Source organism: Metopolophium dirhodum, chromosome 2, assembly GCF_019925205.1.
Source record: "Metopolophium dirhodum isolate CAU chromosome 2, ASM1992520v1, whole genome shotgun sequence".
Taxonomy (NCBI): domain Eukaryota; kingdom Metazoa; phylum Arthropoda; class Insecta; order Hemiptera; family Aphididae; genus Metopolophium; species Metopolophium dirhodum.
The window spans coordinates 6,551,694-6,577,190 of record NC_083561.1 but is presented as its reverse complement, the minus strand read 5'-3'; the positions used below and the strand labels follow the sequence as shown (position 1 = coordinate 6,577,190).

General features: G+C 30.6%; 1 protein-coding gene across 4 annotated transcripts; it reads left to right on the top strand.

Moving 5' to 3' along the window:
• The first annotated feature begins 4,214 nt into the window (after positions 1-4,214).
• LOC132938072 (RING finger protein nhl-1) lies at positions 4,215-24,702 on the top strand. Of its 4 annotated transcripts, none has more exons than XM_061004741.1 (14): positions 4,215-4,370; positions 16,189-16,363; positions 16,466-16,744; positions 16,815-18,053; positions 18,129-18,294; positions 18,368-18,601; positions 20,325-20,589; positions 20,660-20,730; positions 21,419-21,670; positions 21,813-21,985; positions 22,065-22,205; positions 22,266-22,406; positions 23,254-23,471; positions 24,289-24,702. In XM_061004741.1, the coding sequence occupies exons 2-14, from the start codon at positions 16,229-16,231 to the stop codon at positions 24,500-24,502; spliced, it is 3,528 nt and encodes a 1,175-aa protein (XP_060860724.1). In that variant the 5' UTR covers positions 4,215-4,370; positions 16,189-16,228; the 3' UTR covers positions 24,503-24,702. The 4 variants fall into 4 exon arrangements, with proteins under 4 accessions (XP_060860724.1, XP_060860723.1, XP_060860721.1 ...); XM_061004740.1 differs by having other exon boundaries at positions 20,660-21,048; positions 21,422-21,670; XM_061004738.1 differs by having other exon boundaries at positions 20,660-21,048.
• Positions 24,703-25,497: the final 795 nt, after the last annotated feature.

Genomic DNA, 25,497 nt, shown 5'->3' with positions numbered 1-25,497 from the left:
ATAAAAACGAAAAATATATAATTTAAGAATGTGTCGGTAAGTACCTATATTTATTTTTTAAACATACCTACAGTAAAACAGTTACACCGTAGATAAAATAAGATATATATTATTATAATATTAAATACAGTGTTGTATTATTTACCATTTTAAACCATATTATTAAATAAAATAAAAATGCATTAATATCTTTGACTAATTATGAATGAAACTAAAAATGGTGACAACGTGATTTAATTTTAAAAATCTACTAATCTTGTTATGTTACGTTCTTGGCACAATCAACGACTCTGCAACGTTTCACTTTTCTCTGAACTTAATTTACTTCTATGTAAGCATAGGTTAATTAGAAGTTACTTATAATTTTGGCTATATAAGTTAATATTAAATATCTAGGTGTAAAATGTGATACAAAATATATACCTGTAATCTGTATAGATAATATTATATTCATTGTATCAATAATAAATATTGTCAGAAAATTAGTTTTCACTAGTATCACATTTTTATTTAAACATTTTGACATCTACCATCGTCCATCACCTTACTTAAATTTGAAAAGTTGAAAAATACCATGCATTTATAATTGATGCACAAATATTTGCTACAAATAGGGAGTCATAGGTAATATTATAATGTAATGCAGCCTGCAGGTACCGCAATTTAGATCATATATATTATATTAATATTTTTGAAAGCAATTATCAAACTGTATTATATACCTACTTACCTATCAGCTACGCAAGCCTTTAAGGTTTATAAGTATAGAAAGTTATTTAGTAAATGTGTATTTTTTATAATCATTTAACAACTAAATACTAAATAGTAAATTCTTTAATAAAATCTTACAATAATTATGTTTTACAAACGAAATACTATTAAATACTGTTATACACGACATTTTGAGGTGTTTTATGAGAAATATTCGGACATTTTTGCCGATGAGAAATTCAAAACACTAACTTAGGAAAATTTAGTATCTTTTGAAGTACAAGTAACAAGAAGGGGTTGAGTGCTGAAAAATTACATCAAAAAGCAAGTGCAAACTGAAATATATGATATACTTGATATTTTATAACTCAATATAGCCAAGGCCATACTGAGTAATTAAAATGTGAAACGACAAAATATATAATTTAAATTGTGTGACGCACGTACACAATATTGACTAGGAATAATTATTGTCGACAAAAGCTTTGTATGTAAAAAAAAACACATTTAAACATAACACTGCATTACTATGAAAATCGGGGTTTAAAAAAAACAAATCTAAATTGTAATAACACAAGATGTAAATAAATCATCTGAAGCAAAACTTCGACGAACGTTCCGTGTGGTGTGTGTGTGTGTGTGTGTTTAGAACACCAATAAATATCCAGCTCCTTGTATTTGTTTTCAGCGTAATTTTACGGCAGACCCAATGTCGACGACGTTGCCACATCGAGGACATCGACAATGATGATGATGATAATAATAATGAAAATCGGTGATAAAATAATAAATCACACAACAACAATAACAGAACTTTAAATTAACGCGCAGAATAAAATATTCAAACTTTATTGGTGTACACATGCGGCAATGTACCAATGTATATTTACGTTTAGTATTTTAGTTGTATATTCAGTGTATGACGTACGTGTATTATATTTTATTTGTAAATGCCATTGTACTTCGGCGTGTGCACACCAGCGATGAAATACGAAAGCAAACTCGTGATGGGGCGGAGAGGGGTGACAAAATATTTTTTTTAAAAAACTACAACTTGCTATCCAACCGACTCGTGGCAGGACAAACCAACAGCTAGTGATTTATAATATAATCTATAAATCACTACATGAATATAAGACGCATAATGATAACTGCGTTGAAAATAAAATTACACACTTTAAAAAAAAAAAAAAAAAACGTGTTTGGTCAGCGATTTATATGTTAGAACGTTTGTCTTACTCATCTTGGCACGAGATAATGTTGTATTAGTATCGTCTTAAAATTGAACGAGACAGCATAACCCGAATAATATCGCATCCGGGAAACGATTTTGTAGTCAGCCGTTTCGCCCGAAAATGCACCATTAGGTAAATACGATGAGGTACATCGTATTATTATGTGTAGGTTTTAAATTTTTTTAAAAACATATATTGGTCAATTTTAAATAATATTTAATTCCTTTAAACTACAGTTTGCGCTTATACTTTCCAATTTATGGAGATATAAAGTGTATGACACTTTTTTGGCTTTCTTAACGCCTAAAAGAAAACAATATGACCGGGCTATTATAGGTAATCGCCTTGCTTGACGGCCTAGGATAAAGATGTTAAATTTGAAAGCAATGATAAAGCATCACGTTTCAAAAATATTTATAAGTTATAGATGACCACTGTAAAATATTAATTGGGGTTTCTTCAAATATTTAGTTCATCGTAAGTCATTTACACGAGAAACTGCGAAGAAATCTATAAACGACATAATCAAAGTTCAAAGTATTATCTAGTCATGGTTTTAATCTATATGAGCTTATATTAGTTGAGAACTATTTCTACCCTAAAAGTGTATATCCGTGTACAAAAGAACAAATCATTATAAAACGGTCATGATACTGCGCAGTTCACGCTTCGCTCGAAATCTAAAATCTTTGGTAAAAATTCAGTGGCGCAACCAAAGGTCCCCGGGTCCAGACCCCCTCCCCCTTGAGTATTTCTAAAATGGAACATTTTTTAATTCATTTTGAAATATAATAAAAGGTATATTATATAATAAATTTTGTTAACTTTACTAACTAAATAATTTTGTTAACAAACCGTTATCAGTTATCACATATTGTAATTTTCTCTTATCTTAGTCCGTGATATCCATAGACCGAGAGGTAAGCAGTCATCCGAAAAATTATAATAACCCGAGAATCAAAAATCAAAATAGTGCTGCCATCCATTTTAACCGTGGTCATGGACATATTTTAACCTAAACGTGTTTACTTTTTAACGTGTATGATAATTGCTTATCGAAATATAATATTATTTAACCTACCAACTACCGTATCATCAAACAACAATTTTGTTTTTTTTATCTTAATTAAACATTATGGTCGTAAACTGTAATTGGTGGTTGTCGGTTGGCGTAAAATTGTGTATTTCTGTACTATTCGTATTTAAGTATTTTGTACTTTATATTTTAATTATTTCATATTTCATATATTACATTTTATTATTAATAAGATAACACAAATAAAAAATACATTTATTATTAACTTATATTATTAATGTTTATATTTGTTGTAATATAATTTTTGACCCCACAAGGGATATTTCTGGTTGCGCTACTGTGTAAAATTTACTCAAAAAACCTTTTTACTTGCTCAGAGTTGCTCTCCATACTTGCTATACGCATTATTAATTAATTACACAATATTTCTAATGATATATTAAGCGAATTAAAAATATTTCGGCGTAGGTCATAACCTGGAGGTTATGACCTACGCGCAACCGTCGCGTGTAGGCACCACGAGACGAATATTATTATTAGGTATAATATTATGCTACACGTGTTCGTGTGTATTATATTGTATTATATTTCGGGACGAGCGTATTGTTCTTTTCGCAATGGCGTATGATTAAAAAAAATTGTGTACGCATTCAATTTATTTGCGTTTATAATATAATATATAACACGTAATATCATAACAATATTACCACAACGCCATAATATATTATACAGGGTGGGCCGTCGTGTTTTCCGTTTTCATTTTTCTGCAACGGTAGAGTAGGTGTACACCGTACGCTTGACGAGAAAACGGACCCCCCTCCCCCCCCCCCCATCATGTAGAACTAATCGGGGAGTATATTATACACGCGTGCGCTGCGCACTTTGGCTATTTTTTTAATACCTACCCAAATCGAGCTGAACATGATACGAAATAAATAATATGTACCTATAATATGCCTGCATCATAATATACGAGTGCGATACGCCGCCGGGCCGAACCGGAACGCAATACTACGACGACGACGGCCGATAATAACATCATTATGGTCTGCAATAATAACCGTCGTTGATATGATATAATAATAATATATTATAATAATATTATTGTCGTCTCGCGCATCACCTGCGTGTATATATTATTCACTATTTGCAACTGCCGTATCTGCGCTATAACATTATTATCGTTTGTCTTTCTCTTGTACACGCGTGCACCAAGGTGGATATCTGCCAATGATGTCGGGATACAAATAGCCCGGGCCGCCGTTCGGGTTGGCCAAAAATCGCGGTCCCCCGGCATGATGGCGTTCAGTGTTCGCGTTCCATTCGGCCCGTCGTCGACCGACCTGGCCGCCGTCTGAGCAGCAGCCATGGACCCGAAAATCACCTAGGTAAGTCGTCTCGCATAAGTATGTCTCGGGTACCTCGTGCACGAGACGTGCATCATAGGTATATAATTGTCGTGACGGTATTATTAACGTTTCGGGCTATCCCGATTTTTCACTGAGACTATAATACATCGCACTGTATAGGTATAATATATGACACGTATCGTTATTATAATATATATATATTATTGTTGTTATAAAAGCCATCGTGGATCGTCCAACACGCTATAATGTATATAGAATAAACTATACACACCAACCGCGTAGCAGCCGCAGCAGACGTTTAGAAACGGTACCTATACGCTCCGCATATTATTACGTACAATATATTATTATTATTATTATTATATGCTATGTAAAGAACAAACGTACGGAAAAATAACATATTATCGTGTTTTATTCGCTCCGAGAAACGGTGCGTATAACGCGTCTTAACGAGTGGGTCGTTATATTATCATCGCCCGTTCCGTAAGACGAACATAATATTATATAAATACACTAAAAAAAATGATTAAAGTTCACAGTTACACGTAAAAAAAAAAAAATGAAATTTATGTATGTATATATCCGGTATTATTTTTTGGTGGTACTATTTTTAATTTATATTTATTTATTTGGCAAACAGAATGAAATCGTATACTTTTTATTTTTTAACTTTCGTATAGCACTTGCCGAGAACGAACTATACAATAGGAAACGTGATGTACCTAATATTCATCAGAAAATATAATTAATATCTCGCTAATTACATTCTATTCAACGTCAAATATTGACAATAATCATTTTATCCATCCGGTTAAATTAAATCAAGCTTTACATAATCTAATATTGGATTTAACTGTATATATGAGTAGACGTTACGTCATAGTCTTATGTAATAAATAAATGTGTTAAATAATAACTATTCTGTTATGATTTATGACAGATTCTTCTTTTCGAGATATAATCACCATTAGGTATTTTCATTAAAAAAAGAGCATCACCTGTGTGTTTATTTTTATGTAAGAATAAATTATAATAAAGTCACTTGAAAAGGCTTTTAATGTAAATTTAAAGTATGGTACATTGGACACCAAGAGTACTGTAATTTATATTCATGTACACACATTAAATTGATGAACAGTTTTTAATTTAATTTACTGAGTATTATAATATAGTCAGTTAAAGAGTTAGTGGTTTTATGCGCATTAACATTTGCCAAAATTCCATGTTAAAAAAGGCGTGACTAAATCTTTTTGGCACTTAAATGGTTCAGTTATCACGGCCAGCCTTAGAAAATTGAGTGCAAATAATAAAGTGTTTTTGTATCTAAAATCACAATACACGTTTCATTGTTTCGTGAATGATCATTATAGACTTCATTATTAAACGCGCATAACTCATAAGTGTTTTGCAAACGCATCGATCAAAATATTGTGATCGTTTGGATGGAATTACAGTGTTCTATAATTTAATTAAATCTATCTGACCCACAATCATTCATTGATAAATAATAAAGGTGTTCTAAAATCCTTATCGGAGTCCAAGAATAAGGGTTTTTATTGTTAGCGATTAAAAACTTTAAAATTGTTTCTAATATTTGAAGTAGGTAGGTACATACCTACATACTAACTATACCTATACATTGTATAAGCAATTTAGAAAGTATTCTTCCTAATTTTAAATAAAAATGTAATATTAAATAATAAAAAAAATTTGTCCATAAAAATGAAAATAATAATTTTTTTCATCAACAACAATAGATTATTACTCATAAATTACCTATTATAAATTATTAGAATAAAAATGTTAGTATAGCCTACGCCCTACAGGTATATATAAACATTTTATATTTTATATTTATATTTATGATTTAAGTTGTTATAGAACGCATTTTTAAACTATTTTACTAAGGAAAATATTATCTTTTACAAAAACTTGTATATTGATAATAATATTATAGTCTGTAGGTATTGATTATTTTATAAAAATTCAAGTAAGTAACATTACAATAAGTCAATAAATACGTATACACAGTTAAATTTAATATTTATCCTTTGAAAAGAAAATTTAAAAACAATTTATTTAATCCAACTCAACAAAAACTTTTTTGTTGTGAAAAACCAGTATAATTTAAATAATGTTTTACACTTTTACATTTAAATATTGCAATGTAATTGAAAAACAAACTACATTAAACTCTTATATAGGTACCTATACTCTAGAGCAATATCCTTTTTAATAATTTAAACCATTATTAAACTTTACAAATTTCCTTGATGCTTTAGATGAAAAAGTCTTGTTTGTATAGGTATTTCAATTTAAATACGCACTTTTGCTATTTTTCAATTCATATTATTTAAAACCATGATAAAGAAAAAAACTTTGTTCACACACTATTATTAGGTACTCACATATTTTCATGATTTTATGTAATTATGTTTCATGTAAATTTAAATGTAAATGTTTATTTTAAATTTATCGACAAATTCTATAAAATAATAAAGTATAATAAACTAATAAACTATTAATGTATAAAAAAAATTATGTGATAGGTAATATCAAATTGTACAAAGCTCGCGTACTAAATTAATACCAATATTATAATGTTTATATTTTTTCGTTTATAGCATTAATGTTTTCTACCATCGAATTAGACCACCGAATTAAACTACCGAAAAGCCTTTTGGAAATTAAAAAAAAAGTTGGACATGTAATGAAAATTAATCAGCATTTTGCAGTTGCGGTAGGTACATAAGGTAGGTTAGGTACCTACCGTTAGTGCTTTTAGTGTACGCGACCAAAATTCTGGATGTTGGAAGCGTTGTTTTGTTTTCCTCCACTCCTCATGATTTTTAAACGCAAGGTTGTCTTGTGGGTTTCACCGGGTGGCTGTTTTTCATTATCGGTCCTCGGGAATCCTAGACGAACACTATCGCCTTCTACACTGTCTTATTCCTTCACGGTCACAGGATAAACCATTACACATTTTACACACCATTAAACGCATCCAACGCAAAAGAGGAAAACACCCATACTGACGGCGAAGAGATGGAAAGGATGTCTCTTACATTAAGTTCAGCCTAATTGAACTGAGTTTTTAATAAGAAAACAGTGTCTTGCCGGTTAGGTAATCCTATGGGCTATGACTGCAGTGTAGCTGCGGCGATGAAGAAGAACACAAAAAGTTTAGAGGGCGAGGGGGGCTGGAGTTCCTATTAAACTGATTTAAAACCAATATAAAAACAATCATAATTAAAACACGGTCCAACGGTGGTGGTTCATCTGCATACATATTGGAAACCAGCAGAAAGGGACCGATATCGAAGGACGAAAAAAGGAAGAAAATAGACGGTATCCCGTAGTAGCACAATGGAGGCCAGCGAGATTATTATTGTTGACGACGGGACGAGATTAAATTGTTTTACATTGACGATTACACAAGACTTATCGGCAGTAATATATACGTAATTTGGGTTTGGAGAAAGTGTAGACTATAGGTACATTTTGTACGCATTAATATTAATATATTATATATGGTTCCGTTGTACACGGCACTTGGACACTTGGTACTAATTCTGAACATTTAAAAATCAAATAGGGATTTTTATTTATTTTGATTAGGTACTAGAATACCTATAGTAAAATATACAATATTATAGATTATATTGGTTGTAAATTAATACAGTTACCGCCGTATTTGCATATTGGTTGGATGGTAAATATGATAATACTTCAATCATCATCAATGTAAGCAGTTTTAATAATACGATTTCTTAACCTACGTATAGATACTATAAAGTCACATGATATTTGATTTTCATCGTTATCTTATTGAAAATAATATGTCCTTATTTAATATACATATTATTTAAACTTTAAATCCGCATATTATTTTCCAGCTGTTAATTGTTATACTATTATACAAAAATAAATTATGACATAATTTCAAGGTATGATGAATTTTATTAACTCACATAAGAGTCATAATTATATAAATACCATGGATTTAAAAAAACACACACACGCAAAACCCAATTATTTTACAGGAATAGTTCTCGTTGGTGTGCGTCAATGAACTTACTGTTGTGTTTGTTCCACAACAAAAGAAAACTCGAAATAAAATATATGATACGTCCGTACAATAATAATATGTTATATAATATGTATTTATAGCGTGACGATGGGTCGGACGGGGATCTGTGTATCTTGTACTATGTGACAAAGAGAGACACAATCAAGGGAAACTTGTACACACCTATAGAGAGTGTGACATAGCGAAAACCAAAAAGAAAGAAATAGAAAGAATGATACGGCGCGATGGAGACAATTTTCAGTACAATATTTAAAGGGTCGCGGGCGCGGTGTACACACAAAGGCGGTTTGTGTCCAAGCCAAATTCGCACAATAAACACTGGCTCCGATCCAGGTCTCGAGCCTCGGCTGCTATCTAAAACTTCCCTAGGCGTCTAATTATAAAACACCGACCAGCGCATATTATTATGTATGCGAAAGGGGTGGGTGAACAATTCAAGTTTGAGCGGGCGGTGTGGCGAAGAGATTTTCTGTGAATTTTTGCATGTAACCTGGGAAAAGGCATTTCTCCGAACCTTTGTAAGCGAATACAAAAGGATGTCGTTAACTTGACACGAGGAACAAAAAAAAAAAATGAGTTCATTCGAAAGCCCAAAACGGTTTTATTTTTTTTTATTTTTAAAAATGAATTAAATTTATTATTTTAATGTTTTTTATGGATTCTCACATTCATATACGTTCGTTCAACTAGACGTTTAATCAATTGAAATATGGTCAAAAATGCTACTCCGTGCAAAGTTCATAATATTTCAATAATTCCATCGAGCACCGAATAAGTAATTAATTAGTCATTGGATTTAACAAATCGTTCAAAATAACAAATCATAATAATATTAATATATTAATATGTATTACATTTTGGTTATACCTACATAAAAATAAAAATTTATTAAAGCGCTGGTAATTTTTATCCTTATGAGTAATGATATTTATATTGTTATATTATACATTTATACACTACATTTTATTGTCTTAAAATGTATGGTAATACAAGATCTACCTTTATCTTTGTTTTCGATTGTTTTCGATTATATAAAATAACAAAATCAATTTTTTTTAAACATTAAATATTTGAGCTAATCGTTTAATTTAATAATTGATTTAGTGAACACAACTTTATTATTCCTCGAAGAGTCGAACTATACTCTGTATCTTCTATAAATTTCTCACGGAATAAAACTTTCATATAAAAACTAAATCGAATCGCAGTAACTATACCTAAAAAAGTAAATAAACTTGCTTACTAAATTATTTTAACTATAAATGAGCCCAACATCACAGCCTAACCTAATAGTATAAATAATAAATAAATAGTAACCATTCATAATTTCTTTTTCATTTCTATAATGTCTATTTTTCTAAAACACTTTAATCTGTTCTAATAACAATTTAGGTAGGTATGACTTTATTTAATACTAGATAGGTACTACTAGGGATTAATACTTGTTAGTTTTATTAAATATTTAAATATCAACTATGATCGAGCTTCTTAGTCCTTTTTTAAAAGATATAATGACATAATAACATCAAAATTTAGTTTAGTTTATTTAATTGTTGTAATGATAAAATTAAAACTCAGCTGGTTACCCACAGTTTTAATAACTAAGTTTCATCTACTTAACCTCTTTTAACAATAGCTATAGGTATCTTAATAACTGGTAGGTACTAAATTTTATTAATAATACTACGCAGTAACATTTTTATCTAAATATACACCTATATAGGCTATATATTTGCTGAGTGTATTTCGTCTTACAAATCTTATTCGAATGCAACGATTGTCCATTATTATAGGTACCTACCTATGGTTGTACATTATGATACACTATTATGATAATAATATATTATGTCATACAAGACACGTCTTGTTAACGATGAACGAATCACAAAATTATTATTGTTGTGCAAATATTATAGTAAACGTGAATTGCAAATTTTCAGAAGAATATATACCTACTCGAAGTGAATGCGTCCTATTCGAACGGTTCAATTGCGTAAATAAACTTGATGTAGCATAGAATTTCGAGGGTTTGAATCCCTCAGTGTAAACAATTACGTTTTAAAACGTTAATAATTATATTTGTTGAAATGAGCACTGATTAGTGAAGTAAAACATTGAACTGAAAATTAACTATGTCTTATTTAAGACACTATATTATCGTTTAGGTCGTATAATTAGTTCCAATGCTAAACGAGCCCGCCCCCGGTTGACAAGATAATTGATACGATTTGTGTATGTTCGCTTCATGAACATTATACGATATTTATTTATGTAATGTATAGTGTATATAATCAAATTGAAATGATCTGCGGCCATGGCCCCTACAGGCGTAGTCTGAACGGTATCGGACAAAACAATAAATTTATGTACATTAATCAACAATAAATCTTTTTTAGAGTAGGTACTTACTAGCTTATGTTTGCGTTTGAGAGGGGTACCGAGTACCGACTACCGAGTGTGGCAAAAATATTCTCAAATGAGTAAATACTAAAAGACTGGAATTATAAGTTAGTATTCACTTAACTCTGGCGAGCAAAACGTTAACCTAATTATATAAGTATATTAAGATGCTTTACTTAATTCGTTGCAAACATTCGTACGTATTTACAAAACCAACATTATTTGATATTAAATTATCAAAAAACATCTAAAACTTAAAAACCACATTCAAATTATTATTACAATGCATTTATTTAGTTAAAATTAGTCAACGGCGGAATATAAGTAGATTTCGTTAGAGAAAATTCTAGCAGTAGTGTTAAGAGGTAAATATTTATTAATATTTAATTAGTATTTACTTACCAATAAATTTAAAACAATGAATTCTTTATGAAAAAAAAACCATAAACTGCAAAAATAATTGATGGGGAAATGTTGAATTTTCGAATAATTATTAAAGGTTTTCTTTTACCTCAAAAATTAACTTTATTTTTTAAATCATTATGTCGTTGTGTGTTTGTTATTCTTTATAAAAGAATAATAATATTTCCCTTCTCATTATTAATTGCTTCTTTTTTTTATTTTCCCCTGAACCCTGGTAATGTAGCACGTGACTGTCAGAACATGTCTCCCAATTTGTCGAAGGCCCGAGATTGATTGCACTGGGAATACCACGCCGGTACCGGTTGTGACGCCAATTTTCTTTGGCTGTCATCGTGGTTGTACCAGCGCGTACTCTCGTGACCCATTTATTTTGACCACTCATACAACGCCCCACTAAAATCCATCTCTTGTGGAGTATCCGGAATGGAACCCCTACTGTACTGACCCATTGGGAATATGACGGCTCAAATATTATTTAAATGCCATTTTGAACTATAGAAATGACAAAATAATTTGAATCCACTTGAAACGGGAAATGGGACATTTTGTATATGATAATAAAACCGTTTATAAGAGTGATGTATGAGTTTCCGTTTTTTTTTTTATATGTATAATTTTAATACGCATTTTACAATTACTCGTTCAAGTTTTATTCGCTAGCCAATTGTAACAAGAAATAAAAATGTTTTTAATGTATTATGTATTAAGGGGATTGCAAACGGACAATTTATTAATTCAACCAAAATGTACCAATCTTTTGTCAATCATATCGATGGACCTGATAACGTGACAAGACTTATGGAAACCGATTTGAATGCGATAATATGTCTACTTGAGATCGATCAGGCCACTTTTTTAAAATGTTGCTCCTAAACTCTTATACATTTTGTTTGAATATTTAAAATTTACGAAATTTTAAATGTTTGTTGTTTGAAAATTATTAAATTAAGTATCTCAAAATGTGGCCTGATTGATCTGCAGTAGACATATTAACGAATATTCCAATCAGTTTTCCGAAGTCTTATCGCGTTATCAGGTCCATCGGTGGGATTGACAAGAAGTACATACAATGAGCATAAACTGATAACCGTTCACGCGCGCAACGCAGGTGACGGTGACTTGTACGTGTACGTGAGGGAGCTCTCCACTATTTTATTTACATACATGCGCACACACTAATGATCACTTAGGTACTCACACATTTACAAGACCCACATGCTTACTGTTTGAAATTTTCCTATTTTTAACTCCTTAAAAACGGTCCGTTTGCCATCCCCTTGAGACAATAAACATGGAAAATGCAATAATATAATGGGTAGGTAGGTACCTATGTAAAAACTTCTATGCATAGGCAGTAGAGTGGCGAAGGGGATAATCCAGAGGCCTCTGAGTTTTTCAAGGGGTGGGTGCAGGGTATTGGCCAATAGGTGATAATTTATTTATGAGCTTTTATTGGGTTTTTGGTGCTGCAGGGAGGGTGAAATATAAGACAATGCTTTGAAAATTGTCGAGTCCACAACGCCACTGTGTACCTATAGGTATAAAATATAGTAGGTAGGTCTATTCACACTAATTCATCGCATGACTTTAAATCGAATAGCTGGTCATTGTATGTTACTTATCAATCATAGACAATAAGAATATATTTGTTATTACAACATGACAGAAAAGTAAAAAACAAAACTTTCATCGATATGGATTATTTTTCCCATATTATAATTCTAAATCTTAAACTGTTTTCATTGAGTCACTTTTACAGTTGGTCTAAGTACTTATTTTTTTTTCTATAAATATTCGATCGAATGACGTAGGTACCTGCGTTAACTCAAAACTACATTATAATATCATTCACACACAAATGTTATTTTTACAGTTAAGAAATACCTATTTTCCGTTACGCGATTAAAATACTATTATTACCTATCGCATCCGTTATATTAGGTATAGCATATAATAATGTAAGATGCACGTCACACTGGATGTTGTGTATATTTTATGAATTATGAATGTATGATAAAGGTGTGGATAAGTATACTTCTCTGCGAATGATTTGTAAACGTCGCGACTGCAAAAACGAAAAATGCTATACTACTATAGGTAGGTACCTCTATGTGTATTGTATACGCTGAATTTGAAGACGCGATTTGAATTCCACGTGACTGGAACGTTTCGTATTTTACACCAAATCCAAACAGTGTATCTTATGTGAGAAACGAACACAGGTGCAGAAGATATTCGGTGTATACTTTACGGAAAACCGAAGTACGACACATGCTTAGAATTAGAGAATAATGTGGATACCCAAGAAAAAGTTTAGATTCGCTAAAAAGGTCGACGGTCGTACACGTGTTTGCGATTCACTTGTTTTCCCAAGAGCACATTTTCGCCGTCTTATCGAACGGTATCGTTAAAATGTCATTTTATTTACGAGATAAAAATAAATGTATGTATGTAGTGGTTCGTGTACATAATATATTATACTTAGTATTTACTCAATAATCGGATTTATTCGTTAGCGAAAAGAGAAATGCACGACAACGAAACGTAAAAATAGGTATTATTATAATAATTATCATACACGAAACGTCATGTAAATCATAATTATGTAAAAAAACGAATTCATATTATTAATGCCAATTTTTTATTATCAAGTACTATAATAATAATATTATGTCTATATACAATAAACATATTTTAATATATTATTATTATGTGTAGCCATATGTCGTAAGTATCGATACACGTGAAATATGAATACCGCATGTGTATTGTATTAAAGCTAATGAACTATATATACGCATCTGACTTTTTATACTTTATGCGCACAGTAACAATATAATATATATGTTGTAGAGCATTGATCTTTATTTTTATTTTAATATTGCTTCCAAGAATAATGTGTTTTTTTTGTCAAAGTAAGTAACCGTAAGAATGTTCTTGGCCTTACTACGTATACAGTTCAACAACACTTTAATATTAAAATTCATGAAATGAATAAATATCTTTTTCGTGAATTCTACATTAGTGATGTGTTAACAAAACTTTGAATAATATAATCGTCGCATGTTAAAAAGAAAATAAAACTCGAAACTCCATAATATTAGTATTGTTTGTTTTCAGGAGATTACTGAGCAAATAAAAATCGGTACTCGGAATTCCAAATATTTTAGTATAATTTTGTCCATCTATTTAACAGTTTTATTCAGAACATAATATACATATAAGTTAAACTTTATTTGAAACTTTTTAAATCGCCCATAAAGTGCAATGTTTTTTAAATCAGTATTTTCTTATACTATGTTAAGAATAAAAATAGTACACTCGATGAATTTCAACGTTTTAAAGAGTGCTATTTAAAATCGATATTTTAAATTGGTTTTCTTATTTTTATTCCTTGAAATAAAATTTAATATTATTTTTTTTTTTTAAATTATTTAGTAGATTTTCTTTAAACAGCAAAATAATTAGTCACATATTTTAAGTGACCAGATAAGCATAGTAAATAAAATACAACTACAGACTCGTATAGGTACCTATGATACCTTATAATGTAATGTATCATGTTTAAAGCGACTCAGAGGTTATCACGTTTACACACTACACATCAAAATGTACGTTCGTTTTAAGTATGTATTAGTGGCATATCTTTTTCGCTATTGGTAGTAAATAGTAATTTAAAAGATTACGTCTAGAAAAAAAGTAGAATGATACTCGAAACAGGACAAAAGCAACACAGGGTGTGACGTTGTCAATAATAAAACCCCTAGGGTTGGAAGCAAACAGACAGCTGCAACAGTTCCCACAGACTCATCAACTAAACAAATTATTAAATATTACTAATGCATTCTTCGAGCAAAAACGGTTCTTTTTTTTAATTTCAAATCTTTGTACTGCCTTTTTATTATATTTTTTGGTCCATTTGAAATATGGTTTTTTTCATCACCATCAATAATTCATCTTTATCATTATTATTGCATTACAAACTAATACATTTGATACAGTGGATACGAAATTATTTCATTTTCATGCATAAAACCTTGGTAGTTTCAAATGACACAACAGTATTATTTAAATTTTTCGAATACGAGTAAGTTAAGAAAATAATATATATATATATAACCCACACGGCACATGGATGCCAAAAATACTGCAATCGGCAGCGTTCACACTGCAGCTAGCGCGTCGTCGTCAATAGTCAACATGACCAAGTACTCTGTGATAGATATTAGATATAGAATTTCCAAATAGACTTCAAGTTCATCCGAATTTAAAAAAATATAAGTTGCGCAAGACATTTAATGCTTTTTCCGTCTTGAAATAAACGCCCACGTAAACGAACTTATGCTGATTAACGACGGGATGCGACAAGGTGAACGCTAGGATCGGATTCACTCGGCAAACATGTCTATTTATAGAGACTTCGTAACCGTATCTACAGAATATTTTATGTTCTTAGTCTCAGTCACTGATTTGCTACCGTACCGTGTGCTACGCTAAAAATACGATGACCAACAACTGTATCGGAAGCTTTTTATCATAATATTGCACACTGGAAATTGGAGTATTACAAGGTAATTTGTGGCCATTCCGCATACGGAAAAATCATTATGGTATTGTATAGTCTAAAGTATATTATTTTATTGAAGAAATGGCGATTAAACTCCGTATGATTATAAAATATATTTATTAAAAACTATTTTTGTAAATACAATAGTAGATACTCTGCGTTTTATTATTGTTGTTGTTACATGCATTGAAGCGGCAAAAATCAAAACAAAAATATTATATATATGAGCCTATATGTATTAACATTATACTTATATCTGGTATAGTGGTATTTAATATTTTGTTTAAACAAGCAGTTTTGGTTGTATTATATAAATTAAAAATGCTTAATTCACGTTCAATTTTGTATTGTTGCAGTGCAAAAGTTAAAAAAACTCAACTCAAAGGATAAGACAAAATGGAACAATTCGAGCAACTGCTGACATGCGCAATATGTTTGGATAGGTACAGAAATCCAAAATTACTACCATGCCAGCATTCGTTTTGTATGGAACCATGTATGGATGGTTTGGTGGACTATGTCCGGAGACAAGTAACTAGATATATTATTTTATTATAATTATTTTTATGATACATTAATTGTATCAATATCAAATATGTTTAATATTAACAATAATTTAATATTTTATTACAGGTAAAATGTCCGGAATGTCGAGCAGAACATCGAATACCATACAACGGTGTTCAAGGCTATCCAACAAATGTAACTTTACAGCGTTTCTTAGAACTACATATAGAAATTACTGGAGAGTTACCAGATCCAACAAGTGGACAAATAATGAAACGGTGTGGTGTGTGTTCAGAAAAAGCATACGTGACACCATGCGTTCATTGCGAAAAAGATGTATGTTCGGACTGCAAAGGTGCTCATATGGATATTTTAAGAAGAGAAATAGCCCGAATTAATAACCAGGTAAAAATTTAATTTAAATTATTAGTGTTTATAATATAAATTTCTGGGTTTCAAACATAATAATTTACAGGTTAGGCGGGCGTTACATAGGTTATCTGATATGCTTGCTGGTGTAGAAAAGAATATGTTGACATTGCAACAAAATTGCACTTCGGTAACTGAAGAAGTAGATGAAATTTATCGCAGATTGGCTAAAGCCTTAAAAGATCGTACTGACCATCTTAGAGGAGAAATCGATCGATACTTAACAACTGAATTAAAAAATTTATGCAATCTTAAAGAAAATTTAGATATTGAAATATCAAATATACAAAGTAATTGTGATTTAGCGGATAAACATATGCAATCGGATGATGTAGAATGGGAAGACAGTGAACTTATGGATGCCAAAGAAATATTTTTGAAAACTGTAGAATTTATTAGAAATTTTGAAACAGAAATAGGCGATTACAGCAGAAGAGCGAAATTTTTAATGGCTCACGACCCAAATCAATTGGTTATGCATGTTGCCAGTTATGGTGAGCTTACTATTCATGCACCACACCAAGCATTTAATGCCAGTTCAAATTCTCTTCAGGCTCCAAGTCCAGGCCTTATGCGATCTAAAAGTGATCATAGACTTGCTTCACAATACCGGCAGGATGAGAGAAATGCATACGAAACAGGTGGTGAAATTGGTGGAAGAGTCTCACCATTAGGTGGGAGGAAATTCGGCGAAAGATATCCAAGTAGGTATACACGTGGAGATAGAAATGATTACGATGCAGACACGACGCACGATAACGAAAATAGAAGTTCAGCCAGATCTAGGATTAGGTCTAGACTAGGAAGACATGGCTTGAATGAAAATACAGACTCTGATACGGATTCAAGATCAGTGCGTTTCTCCGAAACAAATAATACTGTGCACCGTGAACGAGAACGTGTTTTAGACACCGAGGACGTAGCTAAAGGTCCCTTAAGTGGTATCACTAGATTATATGATTCTCCTAGAGTTATGAAAAGGCTGTTAGAAAGCGAGAACAAAGATAAAAAAGCTGAAGACGCACCTAAGCCCCAACCACAACCTGCAGTTCAGCAGCCAAAAAAAATTACTCCACAACCAACACCACAGAGACAACTAAGCGAAGACGATGAAATAGCAAGAATAAAACGACAGAACAAAACTGCGTCTACATCGTCTGATACAGAACGAAGAGATAGAGTTGGTTCAATTAAGAGGGATGACTCGAGAGATTCCAATAGATCAACATCTAATACACCAGCAGAAAGCACTCGAAAGACATCTGTAGTACCTGAACCAATACCGGTAAGATAAAAAAAAAAATACAAAATAACATTTATCTAACAATGTTTCTTAAAAATATTTTAATATACTTTATAGACGGATACCCAAGAATCATCTGAAAGTGAGTCTGAAGAAGATTCAGTTGAAGTAGTTGAGCCGAGAAAACCTACACCCGCCAAAACTACATTTCCTCCATCCACCTCGGCTACAACGGCAGATTCGAGACGATCTTCCACTGCATCCGATAACTTAGGATCAAAAGGTAAAATAAATTTAAAAATAATTGCAATTCGCTTTAAATCGTCTAATTCAGCAAGTATTTTTATTGGTCTTAGGAAGTGCCAGACTCAAATCGACTAGATCAGACAGTATTGAAAGTACGTGCTCCTCAGAAACTCCCGGGACGCCGGTACGAAGAAACGCCGGAAGTACGTACCCATCTGAAGAAGTAAAACAATCGCCAGTTAGTTCGAGCTCTGGAAGTACAACTCCACGAGCTAGATTTTCTTCAGTTTCTTCAAAAAGAGATTCAGCAACACCAACAAACTCTCGAAGTTACAATGTTACGGGTAATGCATTTAAATATTTTACAATTACGATTATTTGTGTATTTATTTACTTATGGAAATCTCATACATAGTGTATATATAATGCAACAAGTATTAATGTATCATTTAAAAATTGCTTTATTATTAATTCTTAACTCATAATAGTATAACATTAATCAATTTAGAATAAATTTATCTAAATTTACACTACAACAATGTTCAAAATTATATACCTTATGAACTACCTATTCGAATAATTATTATATTGTTATTAATGTATGTCTATAAATGTAGATATAATATTGTGTGTAGCTTAAAGTATTCCATAACCAGCTTTTTTTTATTATTAAATTTACTTAATTATGATAGTTAGATTTATAATGTAAATATATGTTTGATACTTTGTTTTAAAATAATATTTTTAATTTTAATTTATTGTGTTTTAATTTTGAACAGATGAATCTAAAACTATGTCCCACTGAATACTAATTGCATCGGTGTACAAATTCAAATTAATTACATGGATTAGAATACTATTTATATCCCTTACTCTAAGTGCTCACTTTTTGATCCATTTTAAACTATGACTATCTGAAAATGAATTTTTACATTTTTAAATTTAAAAAAAGTTTAATTGGTTCTCACCAAAATCAATTGAACTATTATAATTTTAACATTAAATATCAAGTTCAAAAATAAAGATAGGTAACATAACTTAGATAATCTTTAATTTATTGTCAATATAACCACATATTACCAGCTTTAGATTTTATAGCCAATTACTATAGAATACAGATAAAACTAAAATAGTAAGCTAAACTTGAAATGTATTTAGCATTAAAGATTCCATTTATAAAATGTTACATTGCACATTTTTGTATATTTTAAGCAATTTAGATTCTTAGTGCTATTTTCACAATTTTTGGTACTGTTTTTTTAATTTTGTTATTGATATAGATACTTAATACAGTATAGATACAGTCATATGCATTAAATTTGATTTATTTTTTGTTATTCATAAATCTCGTAATTTCAATAAAAAAAACTGAAATAAAATTTATTTGAGTAGACAAGAAAAAATACCCACTTATCATTATATTAAACCGATGTCTAGATTCAAGTACATTTTACTTAATTTTATTAATTCATTATATAATAATTAATATACCTATTTAAACTACTTTACGATTTTTAATACAAATAACTAATAAAAAATTTTTAAAATTATTTTATTTTCTCGGGTTTAGGGCAAGTTAAAGCACATATTTTAATATTTTGTAGGTCATATTATTGTGGCGCAAATATCATTACATTTTAGATGTATAATTTCCAAGCCGTTCATTTAGTATGTTCAAAAAGAATATAGGCACCTAGTTACCTACCTACCTACCTACCTACCTACCTAAAACATTTGATTTAAAATAACACAATATTAAATACATTATAAGAAAATGACATACCTAAGTTAGGTGAATCTTATTAAATTATGTCGGAGTTCACTTTTAGAATAGGTACTTAAGTAACTATATTATTCCTAACACATTATATTATATAGAAAATATAAATATATTATCTTTATTTAAACTATTGTAGGTACTTTCTTAATAAAAAATATTTTTAATTTTAATTTTAAAAAACGTACCAATCAAATAAACTGTGACCAGCGATTTTAAAGAAGACCTATTAGAATGGTTTGTTAATTTTTAAAATATATTAATTTTTTTCTATGCATACCAAATGCTAGGTAGCAGTGAAAGTACTTCAAAAAAAGAAGAAATCGAAGATGAAGAAGAAGAAGAAGAAGAAACGGAAACTTCGTCCGAATCATCTGAAACTGATACAGACGAAGATTCCGAGGATGCTAAACCAAAAACCCCTGTGCCAAAAGCTATGGAAAAAACGGATATTGGTCCATTGTTGGCTAGAAGTGCTCAAGCTAGAGATAATGGTAGCGGCAGTAACAGTAGCTCAAGGAGAGCTAGCCAAGATGAATCTTATACTAGATCACGGTAAGTAAACAAAGTTGTTAACGAGTTACGAGTTTATGATAAAATTGTATTGGTTTAATTTTATATTCAGATACGGAACCAGTGGCTACAAATCACCGTCGTATCAGAGCCCCAGAGAAGCCGATACGTCAGCGAGTGGTAGTAAGTACCTGAACAATTCTCGAACCGAACCTGCCCCGCGGTTCACTAGCAGATTTCTAAAAACTAAAAGTATCCAAGAAGAAAATCCTAGCAAACCGAGTTACAACAGTGACAACAAATACACATCAGACAAGGGCGGGTTATCACGGAGTAGAACCAGCGCTAACCTAGAAGAAGACCTTCCGGATGACACTAACACATCTGCATACTCGCCATATTCTAAAAATCATTATGGTTCGGATTTGTCCAGAAGTCGATCCAGCCATGCTTTAAAATCTCGGGAAACCTCACCCGATAGGCCTGTAACAAATGCTTCAGGTATTACTGACCGAACAACAAAAATACACATATAAAACATGCGTGCAGATAACTGACAATCATGCTAATCGCAACGTAGTCCTACTATAAATATAATAATATTATAATGTACCTAGATATGGTGTAACAGCCCTAATATACACACAATGATTTAGAATACAAACATAACTCACGCCTCAACTAGAACGTTAGTCCACACCCGTGGACATTTTAGTAGAACGTTACCTACCTAGAGAGCTATATATAATATATAGAGAATTATGAACCATATGATCCCTACAGAAATCAATAACACATTCACATACAATATTTTACGTAGAGAAAACGGATACTTTTTATTTTTTACGACAAAACGTTTTTACTATGCTAGCAGGAACAGGAGAAAAAGACGGTGCGGCTTTAAGCTCATGGGCTAGGTATCTGAAAAACAAATATGGAAATCGCGGTAAAGAAAATGCAGCCAAAGATAACGCCGCGGCTGCCAGTTCAGCGTCAAGCTCGTCTTCTCGGCGACTTTCGCTAGGATTACCACTACGTTCCAATTCCACTCACGTTGACAGTTCAGATGACGACCAAAAAAACATGCAAAGCTCCCCCACCTCCCATACAATTATCGAAGCAGGTGTGTCATAGTCATATTGATACGTATATAATATTATTGTTACCGATAATAGTCGGAGTAGATATTTTATAGAAAACAATATATTATCATAATATGGACCGTCTAAAACAATTAAATATCAAAATTATCGTGTGTATTTTAGGTATGCAGGGCGTAGGTTCTACCCCTAGAGTTCAGTACCTACAAAAGCGACAGTTGTTGTTTAAGATCGGTGGTAGGGGGAGCGAGCCCGGATATTTTACATGGCCCAGAGGCGTCGCCGTTGGTCCAGACAATCTAATTGTTGTAGCCGATTCATCGAACCACAGAATCCAAGTACGAATATTATATACCAATTATTTGATATTATATAAAATAAAAACTGAATTTACACGGACATTTTATGTATATATAGGTATTTGATAACAGCGGGAAAATATTAAAAGACTTTGGGTCCTATGGAAATAGTGAAGGCGAATTCGACTGTTTGGCCGGAGTAGCCGTCAATCGTATTGGCCAATATATCATTGCGGATCGGTACAACCATAGAATACAAGTAATTTTAATGATTTAAATCGAAGTTATCATTACTTTTCTAATTGATTTTTTTTTTTAGGTGTTAGACCCATCTGGAAGATTTCTAAGGTCGTTTGGAAGTCAAGGTTCTAGTGACGGTCGTTTCAATTATCCTTGGGGAATTACTACCGATGCCCTTGGGTTCATATACGTTTGTGACAAAGAAAATCACAGAATCCAGGTAAACAAAAAATTAAGATAACTTTATTGGAAAATGCTAACTGATGACTGGTTCTATTGAATAAACATTTTTACTAAAGGCGGCCGCATACACATTCATAATAAATTTAAATCTTTCGATTGAATTTTCTCCCTTTTACTGTATACTTACTAGTTAGTTAGATAGGTACCTACTATATTATTATAGAATTAAAATTAGTTATTATTTATTTTATATTTACGTCAAGTTTAATAAATTACATCCACAACAATAGCCCACGTCTTATAGAAACTGTTTTAAGCACCTATATTATATTAGGTATAGGTACCAATAATTTCAAACCAAGATCGTCAATGTACATAAATCTAGAATAATTATCAAAAACAATAATAGATATACAATTTCTAAAAAGAAAAAGTAGGTAACTTTAAACGCATTATATATTATAATAAATGTAACGGTAACATAGCCCGTAGGAAGGTAATATAATATACACGCATATTTTTACTACATTTTTTTATTCTATACCTAAGTATCAAAAACTTAGTTAATAAAGTTACATTTTAAAAGTAACTTTTTTACTTACTCAATACTATTTATTAAGAAGTTACCCAACTAATTAGTTGAAATGAAACATAATAATATGTGTAGGTAATGTTGGTTAAAAAATTCTGTTTTTTTCTTTAATAACAATTAGGTAGGTATAAATATTGTAATAATTAACAAAAATATTTATTATAATTAAAATTTATTCTTCTAGAGTAAAATGTAAATAGTTATTATATTTAGTCCAGTTTTGTAACAAAGAAATCATTATTATTCTACGTAGAATAATAGTAGGTACCTAAAATATATTTTTATTCAACAGGTGTTCCAGTCAGACGGAACATTTGTAGGTAAATTTGGATCGAACGGGAATAAAATCGGACAACTGGAACATCCACATTACATTGCGGTATCGAATACAAACAGAGTAATCGTTTCTGACTGCAACAACCATCGTATTCAGATTTTTGATGTTAACGGAAGAGTGATCAGTTCATTTGGCACAGAAGGATCAGAAAATGGTCAATTTAAATTCCCCAAGTACGTAATATTTCTCTTCCTTTTAATTATTATACCTATGTAGACTCCCCTAGATCCATATAGGCACCTGTCTAATAGAAAATACTACAATAGTAGGTAGGTTACCTAATAAGTTACTGTACAATTCTATTACTATTGTAGTATTTTCAATAATGTAAAGCAATTTCAACACCACAATGTACCTAGGTTTTACTACTGAACTAAATAATGTATTTAGTTCAGTGGGTTTGACACACTGAATCTGAATGTATTTGTAGATACTAGATAGGTATCACATTACCATTAAGTAGGTAGGTACCTACCTATAGTTACTACTGGACTCTTGATGTTAAACACATTTTTAAATCATAAATTACCTACTTCCTAAAACATTATTAACATAAATCATAACTACCTATACAATATAGTCTATAAAAACATTTAACTAACATCAAACAATTATTTATAGGTATATTAAATAATATTAAAGCACAGTACTTAGGTACCTCTATACATTTAACTGTGGCATTCACTAGGTAAAGGACCACCCTTATCTAAAACTTTTTGTCCTTGCCCAACCACAAATTACAATTTTTATTAGACATGATAGTTATTAACCTCATATTAATACAATTTTGACATCAAAAAATAAATTATTACAATTATAAAATACCCAACTAACTTACACATATAATTTATATTATAAAAAAATATATAATATTATGTAATGTATAAAATTATAGGTAGATACTATGTATAATATATTTTTCCCAGAAGTATACCGTTCAGTAAATAGTTTACTATGATCTAATGTTAATAATGAAATGTAACTTTTCAGAGGTGTAGCTGTGGACGACCAAGGATACATATTGGTAGCAGATTCCGGTAACAATCGCATACAAATTTTTCATCCTGACTCAACGTTCCTGAGGGCTTTTGGTTGCTGGGGATCTGGTGATGGAGAGTTCAAAGGACTTGAAGGCATCGCTGTTATGTCCAATGGAAATATATTAGTCTGTGACCGAGAGAATCATAGGGTTCAAGTTTTCTAATTTCACGCGTTACTGACTTCATAGTAAAAGTAGTGCGAATCATGTATATAATTATAGTATTGACATTAGATTATAACTTCTTCATATGGCTTTAAAAATTAATATTTGAAGAATTTTAATGTTTTTTTTTAATTTTATTATATACACATATATATATCAAAATAAATTTTTACAATATAATAATATCATAACTTACAAAATTGTGAATTAATTATTCTATGAATAATAATATTCAAATTTAAAAAGGTAACATCAAAATCCAAACCTATCCAATGGATATGAAACGTGAATTATATTTGTTACAAATATGTACCAAATAATGTATGCCAAATAATATATCGACCAATTAACAAAATTATTTTATAGAAATATTGTATTTTTATTTTAATAAAATAAAAATAAAAATAAAAATAATAATAGGTATTAATGTATTATATGAAAGAATACTTATATAAGTTTGATATAATTTAAGGTACATACTATCTACATCTATCAATTTTAATATTTGAAATGGTTTTATACTAATAACAAAATATTTTTTCACAACCAAATCAGATATCTGAAGTTTAAAAAAAGAAACACCACAGATCTCTATCTATTTAACCAATTAAAAATTAAAACCAATATTTAATTTATAGTGAAAAAAATGAAAAGTCAATTATTTGAATCACGTTATATCAATATTTTAATTTAAACTATATCCAAGTTATGATGTTATTTCATTTAAAAAATATGCAACAATATCTTAGTACAATTTAAATATTAAATGCATGTTTTTAAGTTATTTTTCCTTTACAATTTCACAAAGCCCAAATCAGTGCAAAAAAATGTTTACTAATATAAACAATTTTAAGTTTTTATGGAGAAATCTAATTAAAATACTATATTTTGTATAAATTATCGGAGCACTATAAAGTAAAGTAGGTAATAAACAGTGAATAATAACATTTTCAAGTTTCAAAATATTTTTAATGAAATTAAATAAATAAATTTCA

Excerpts from the sequence above, each read along its gene's own strand:
- LOC132938072 (XM_061004738.1), top strand. The coding sequence starts at position 16,229 with ATGGAACAATTCGAGCAACTGCTGACATGCGCAATATGTTTGGATAGG. Across the intron at positions 18,602-20,324 it reads TCGAAGTTACAATGTTACGG|GTAGCAGTGAAAGTACTTCA; the intron begins GTAATGCATTTA and ends ACCAAATGCTAG. Across the intron at positions 22,206-22,265 it reads GGTACAACCATAGAATACAA|GTGTTAGACCCATCTGGAAG; the intron begins GTAATTTTAATG and ends TTTTTTTTTTAG.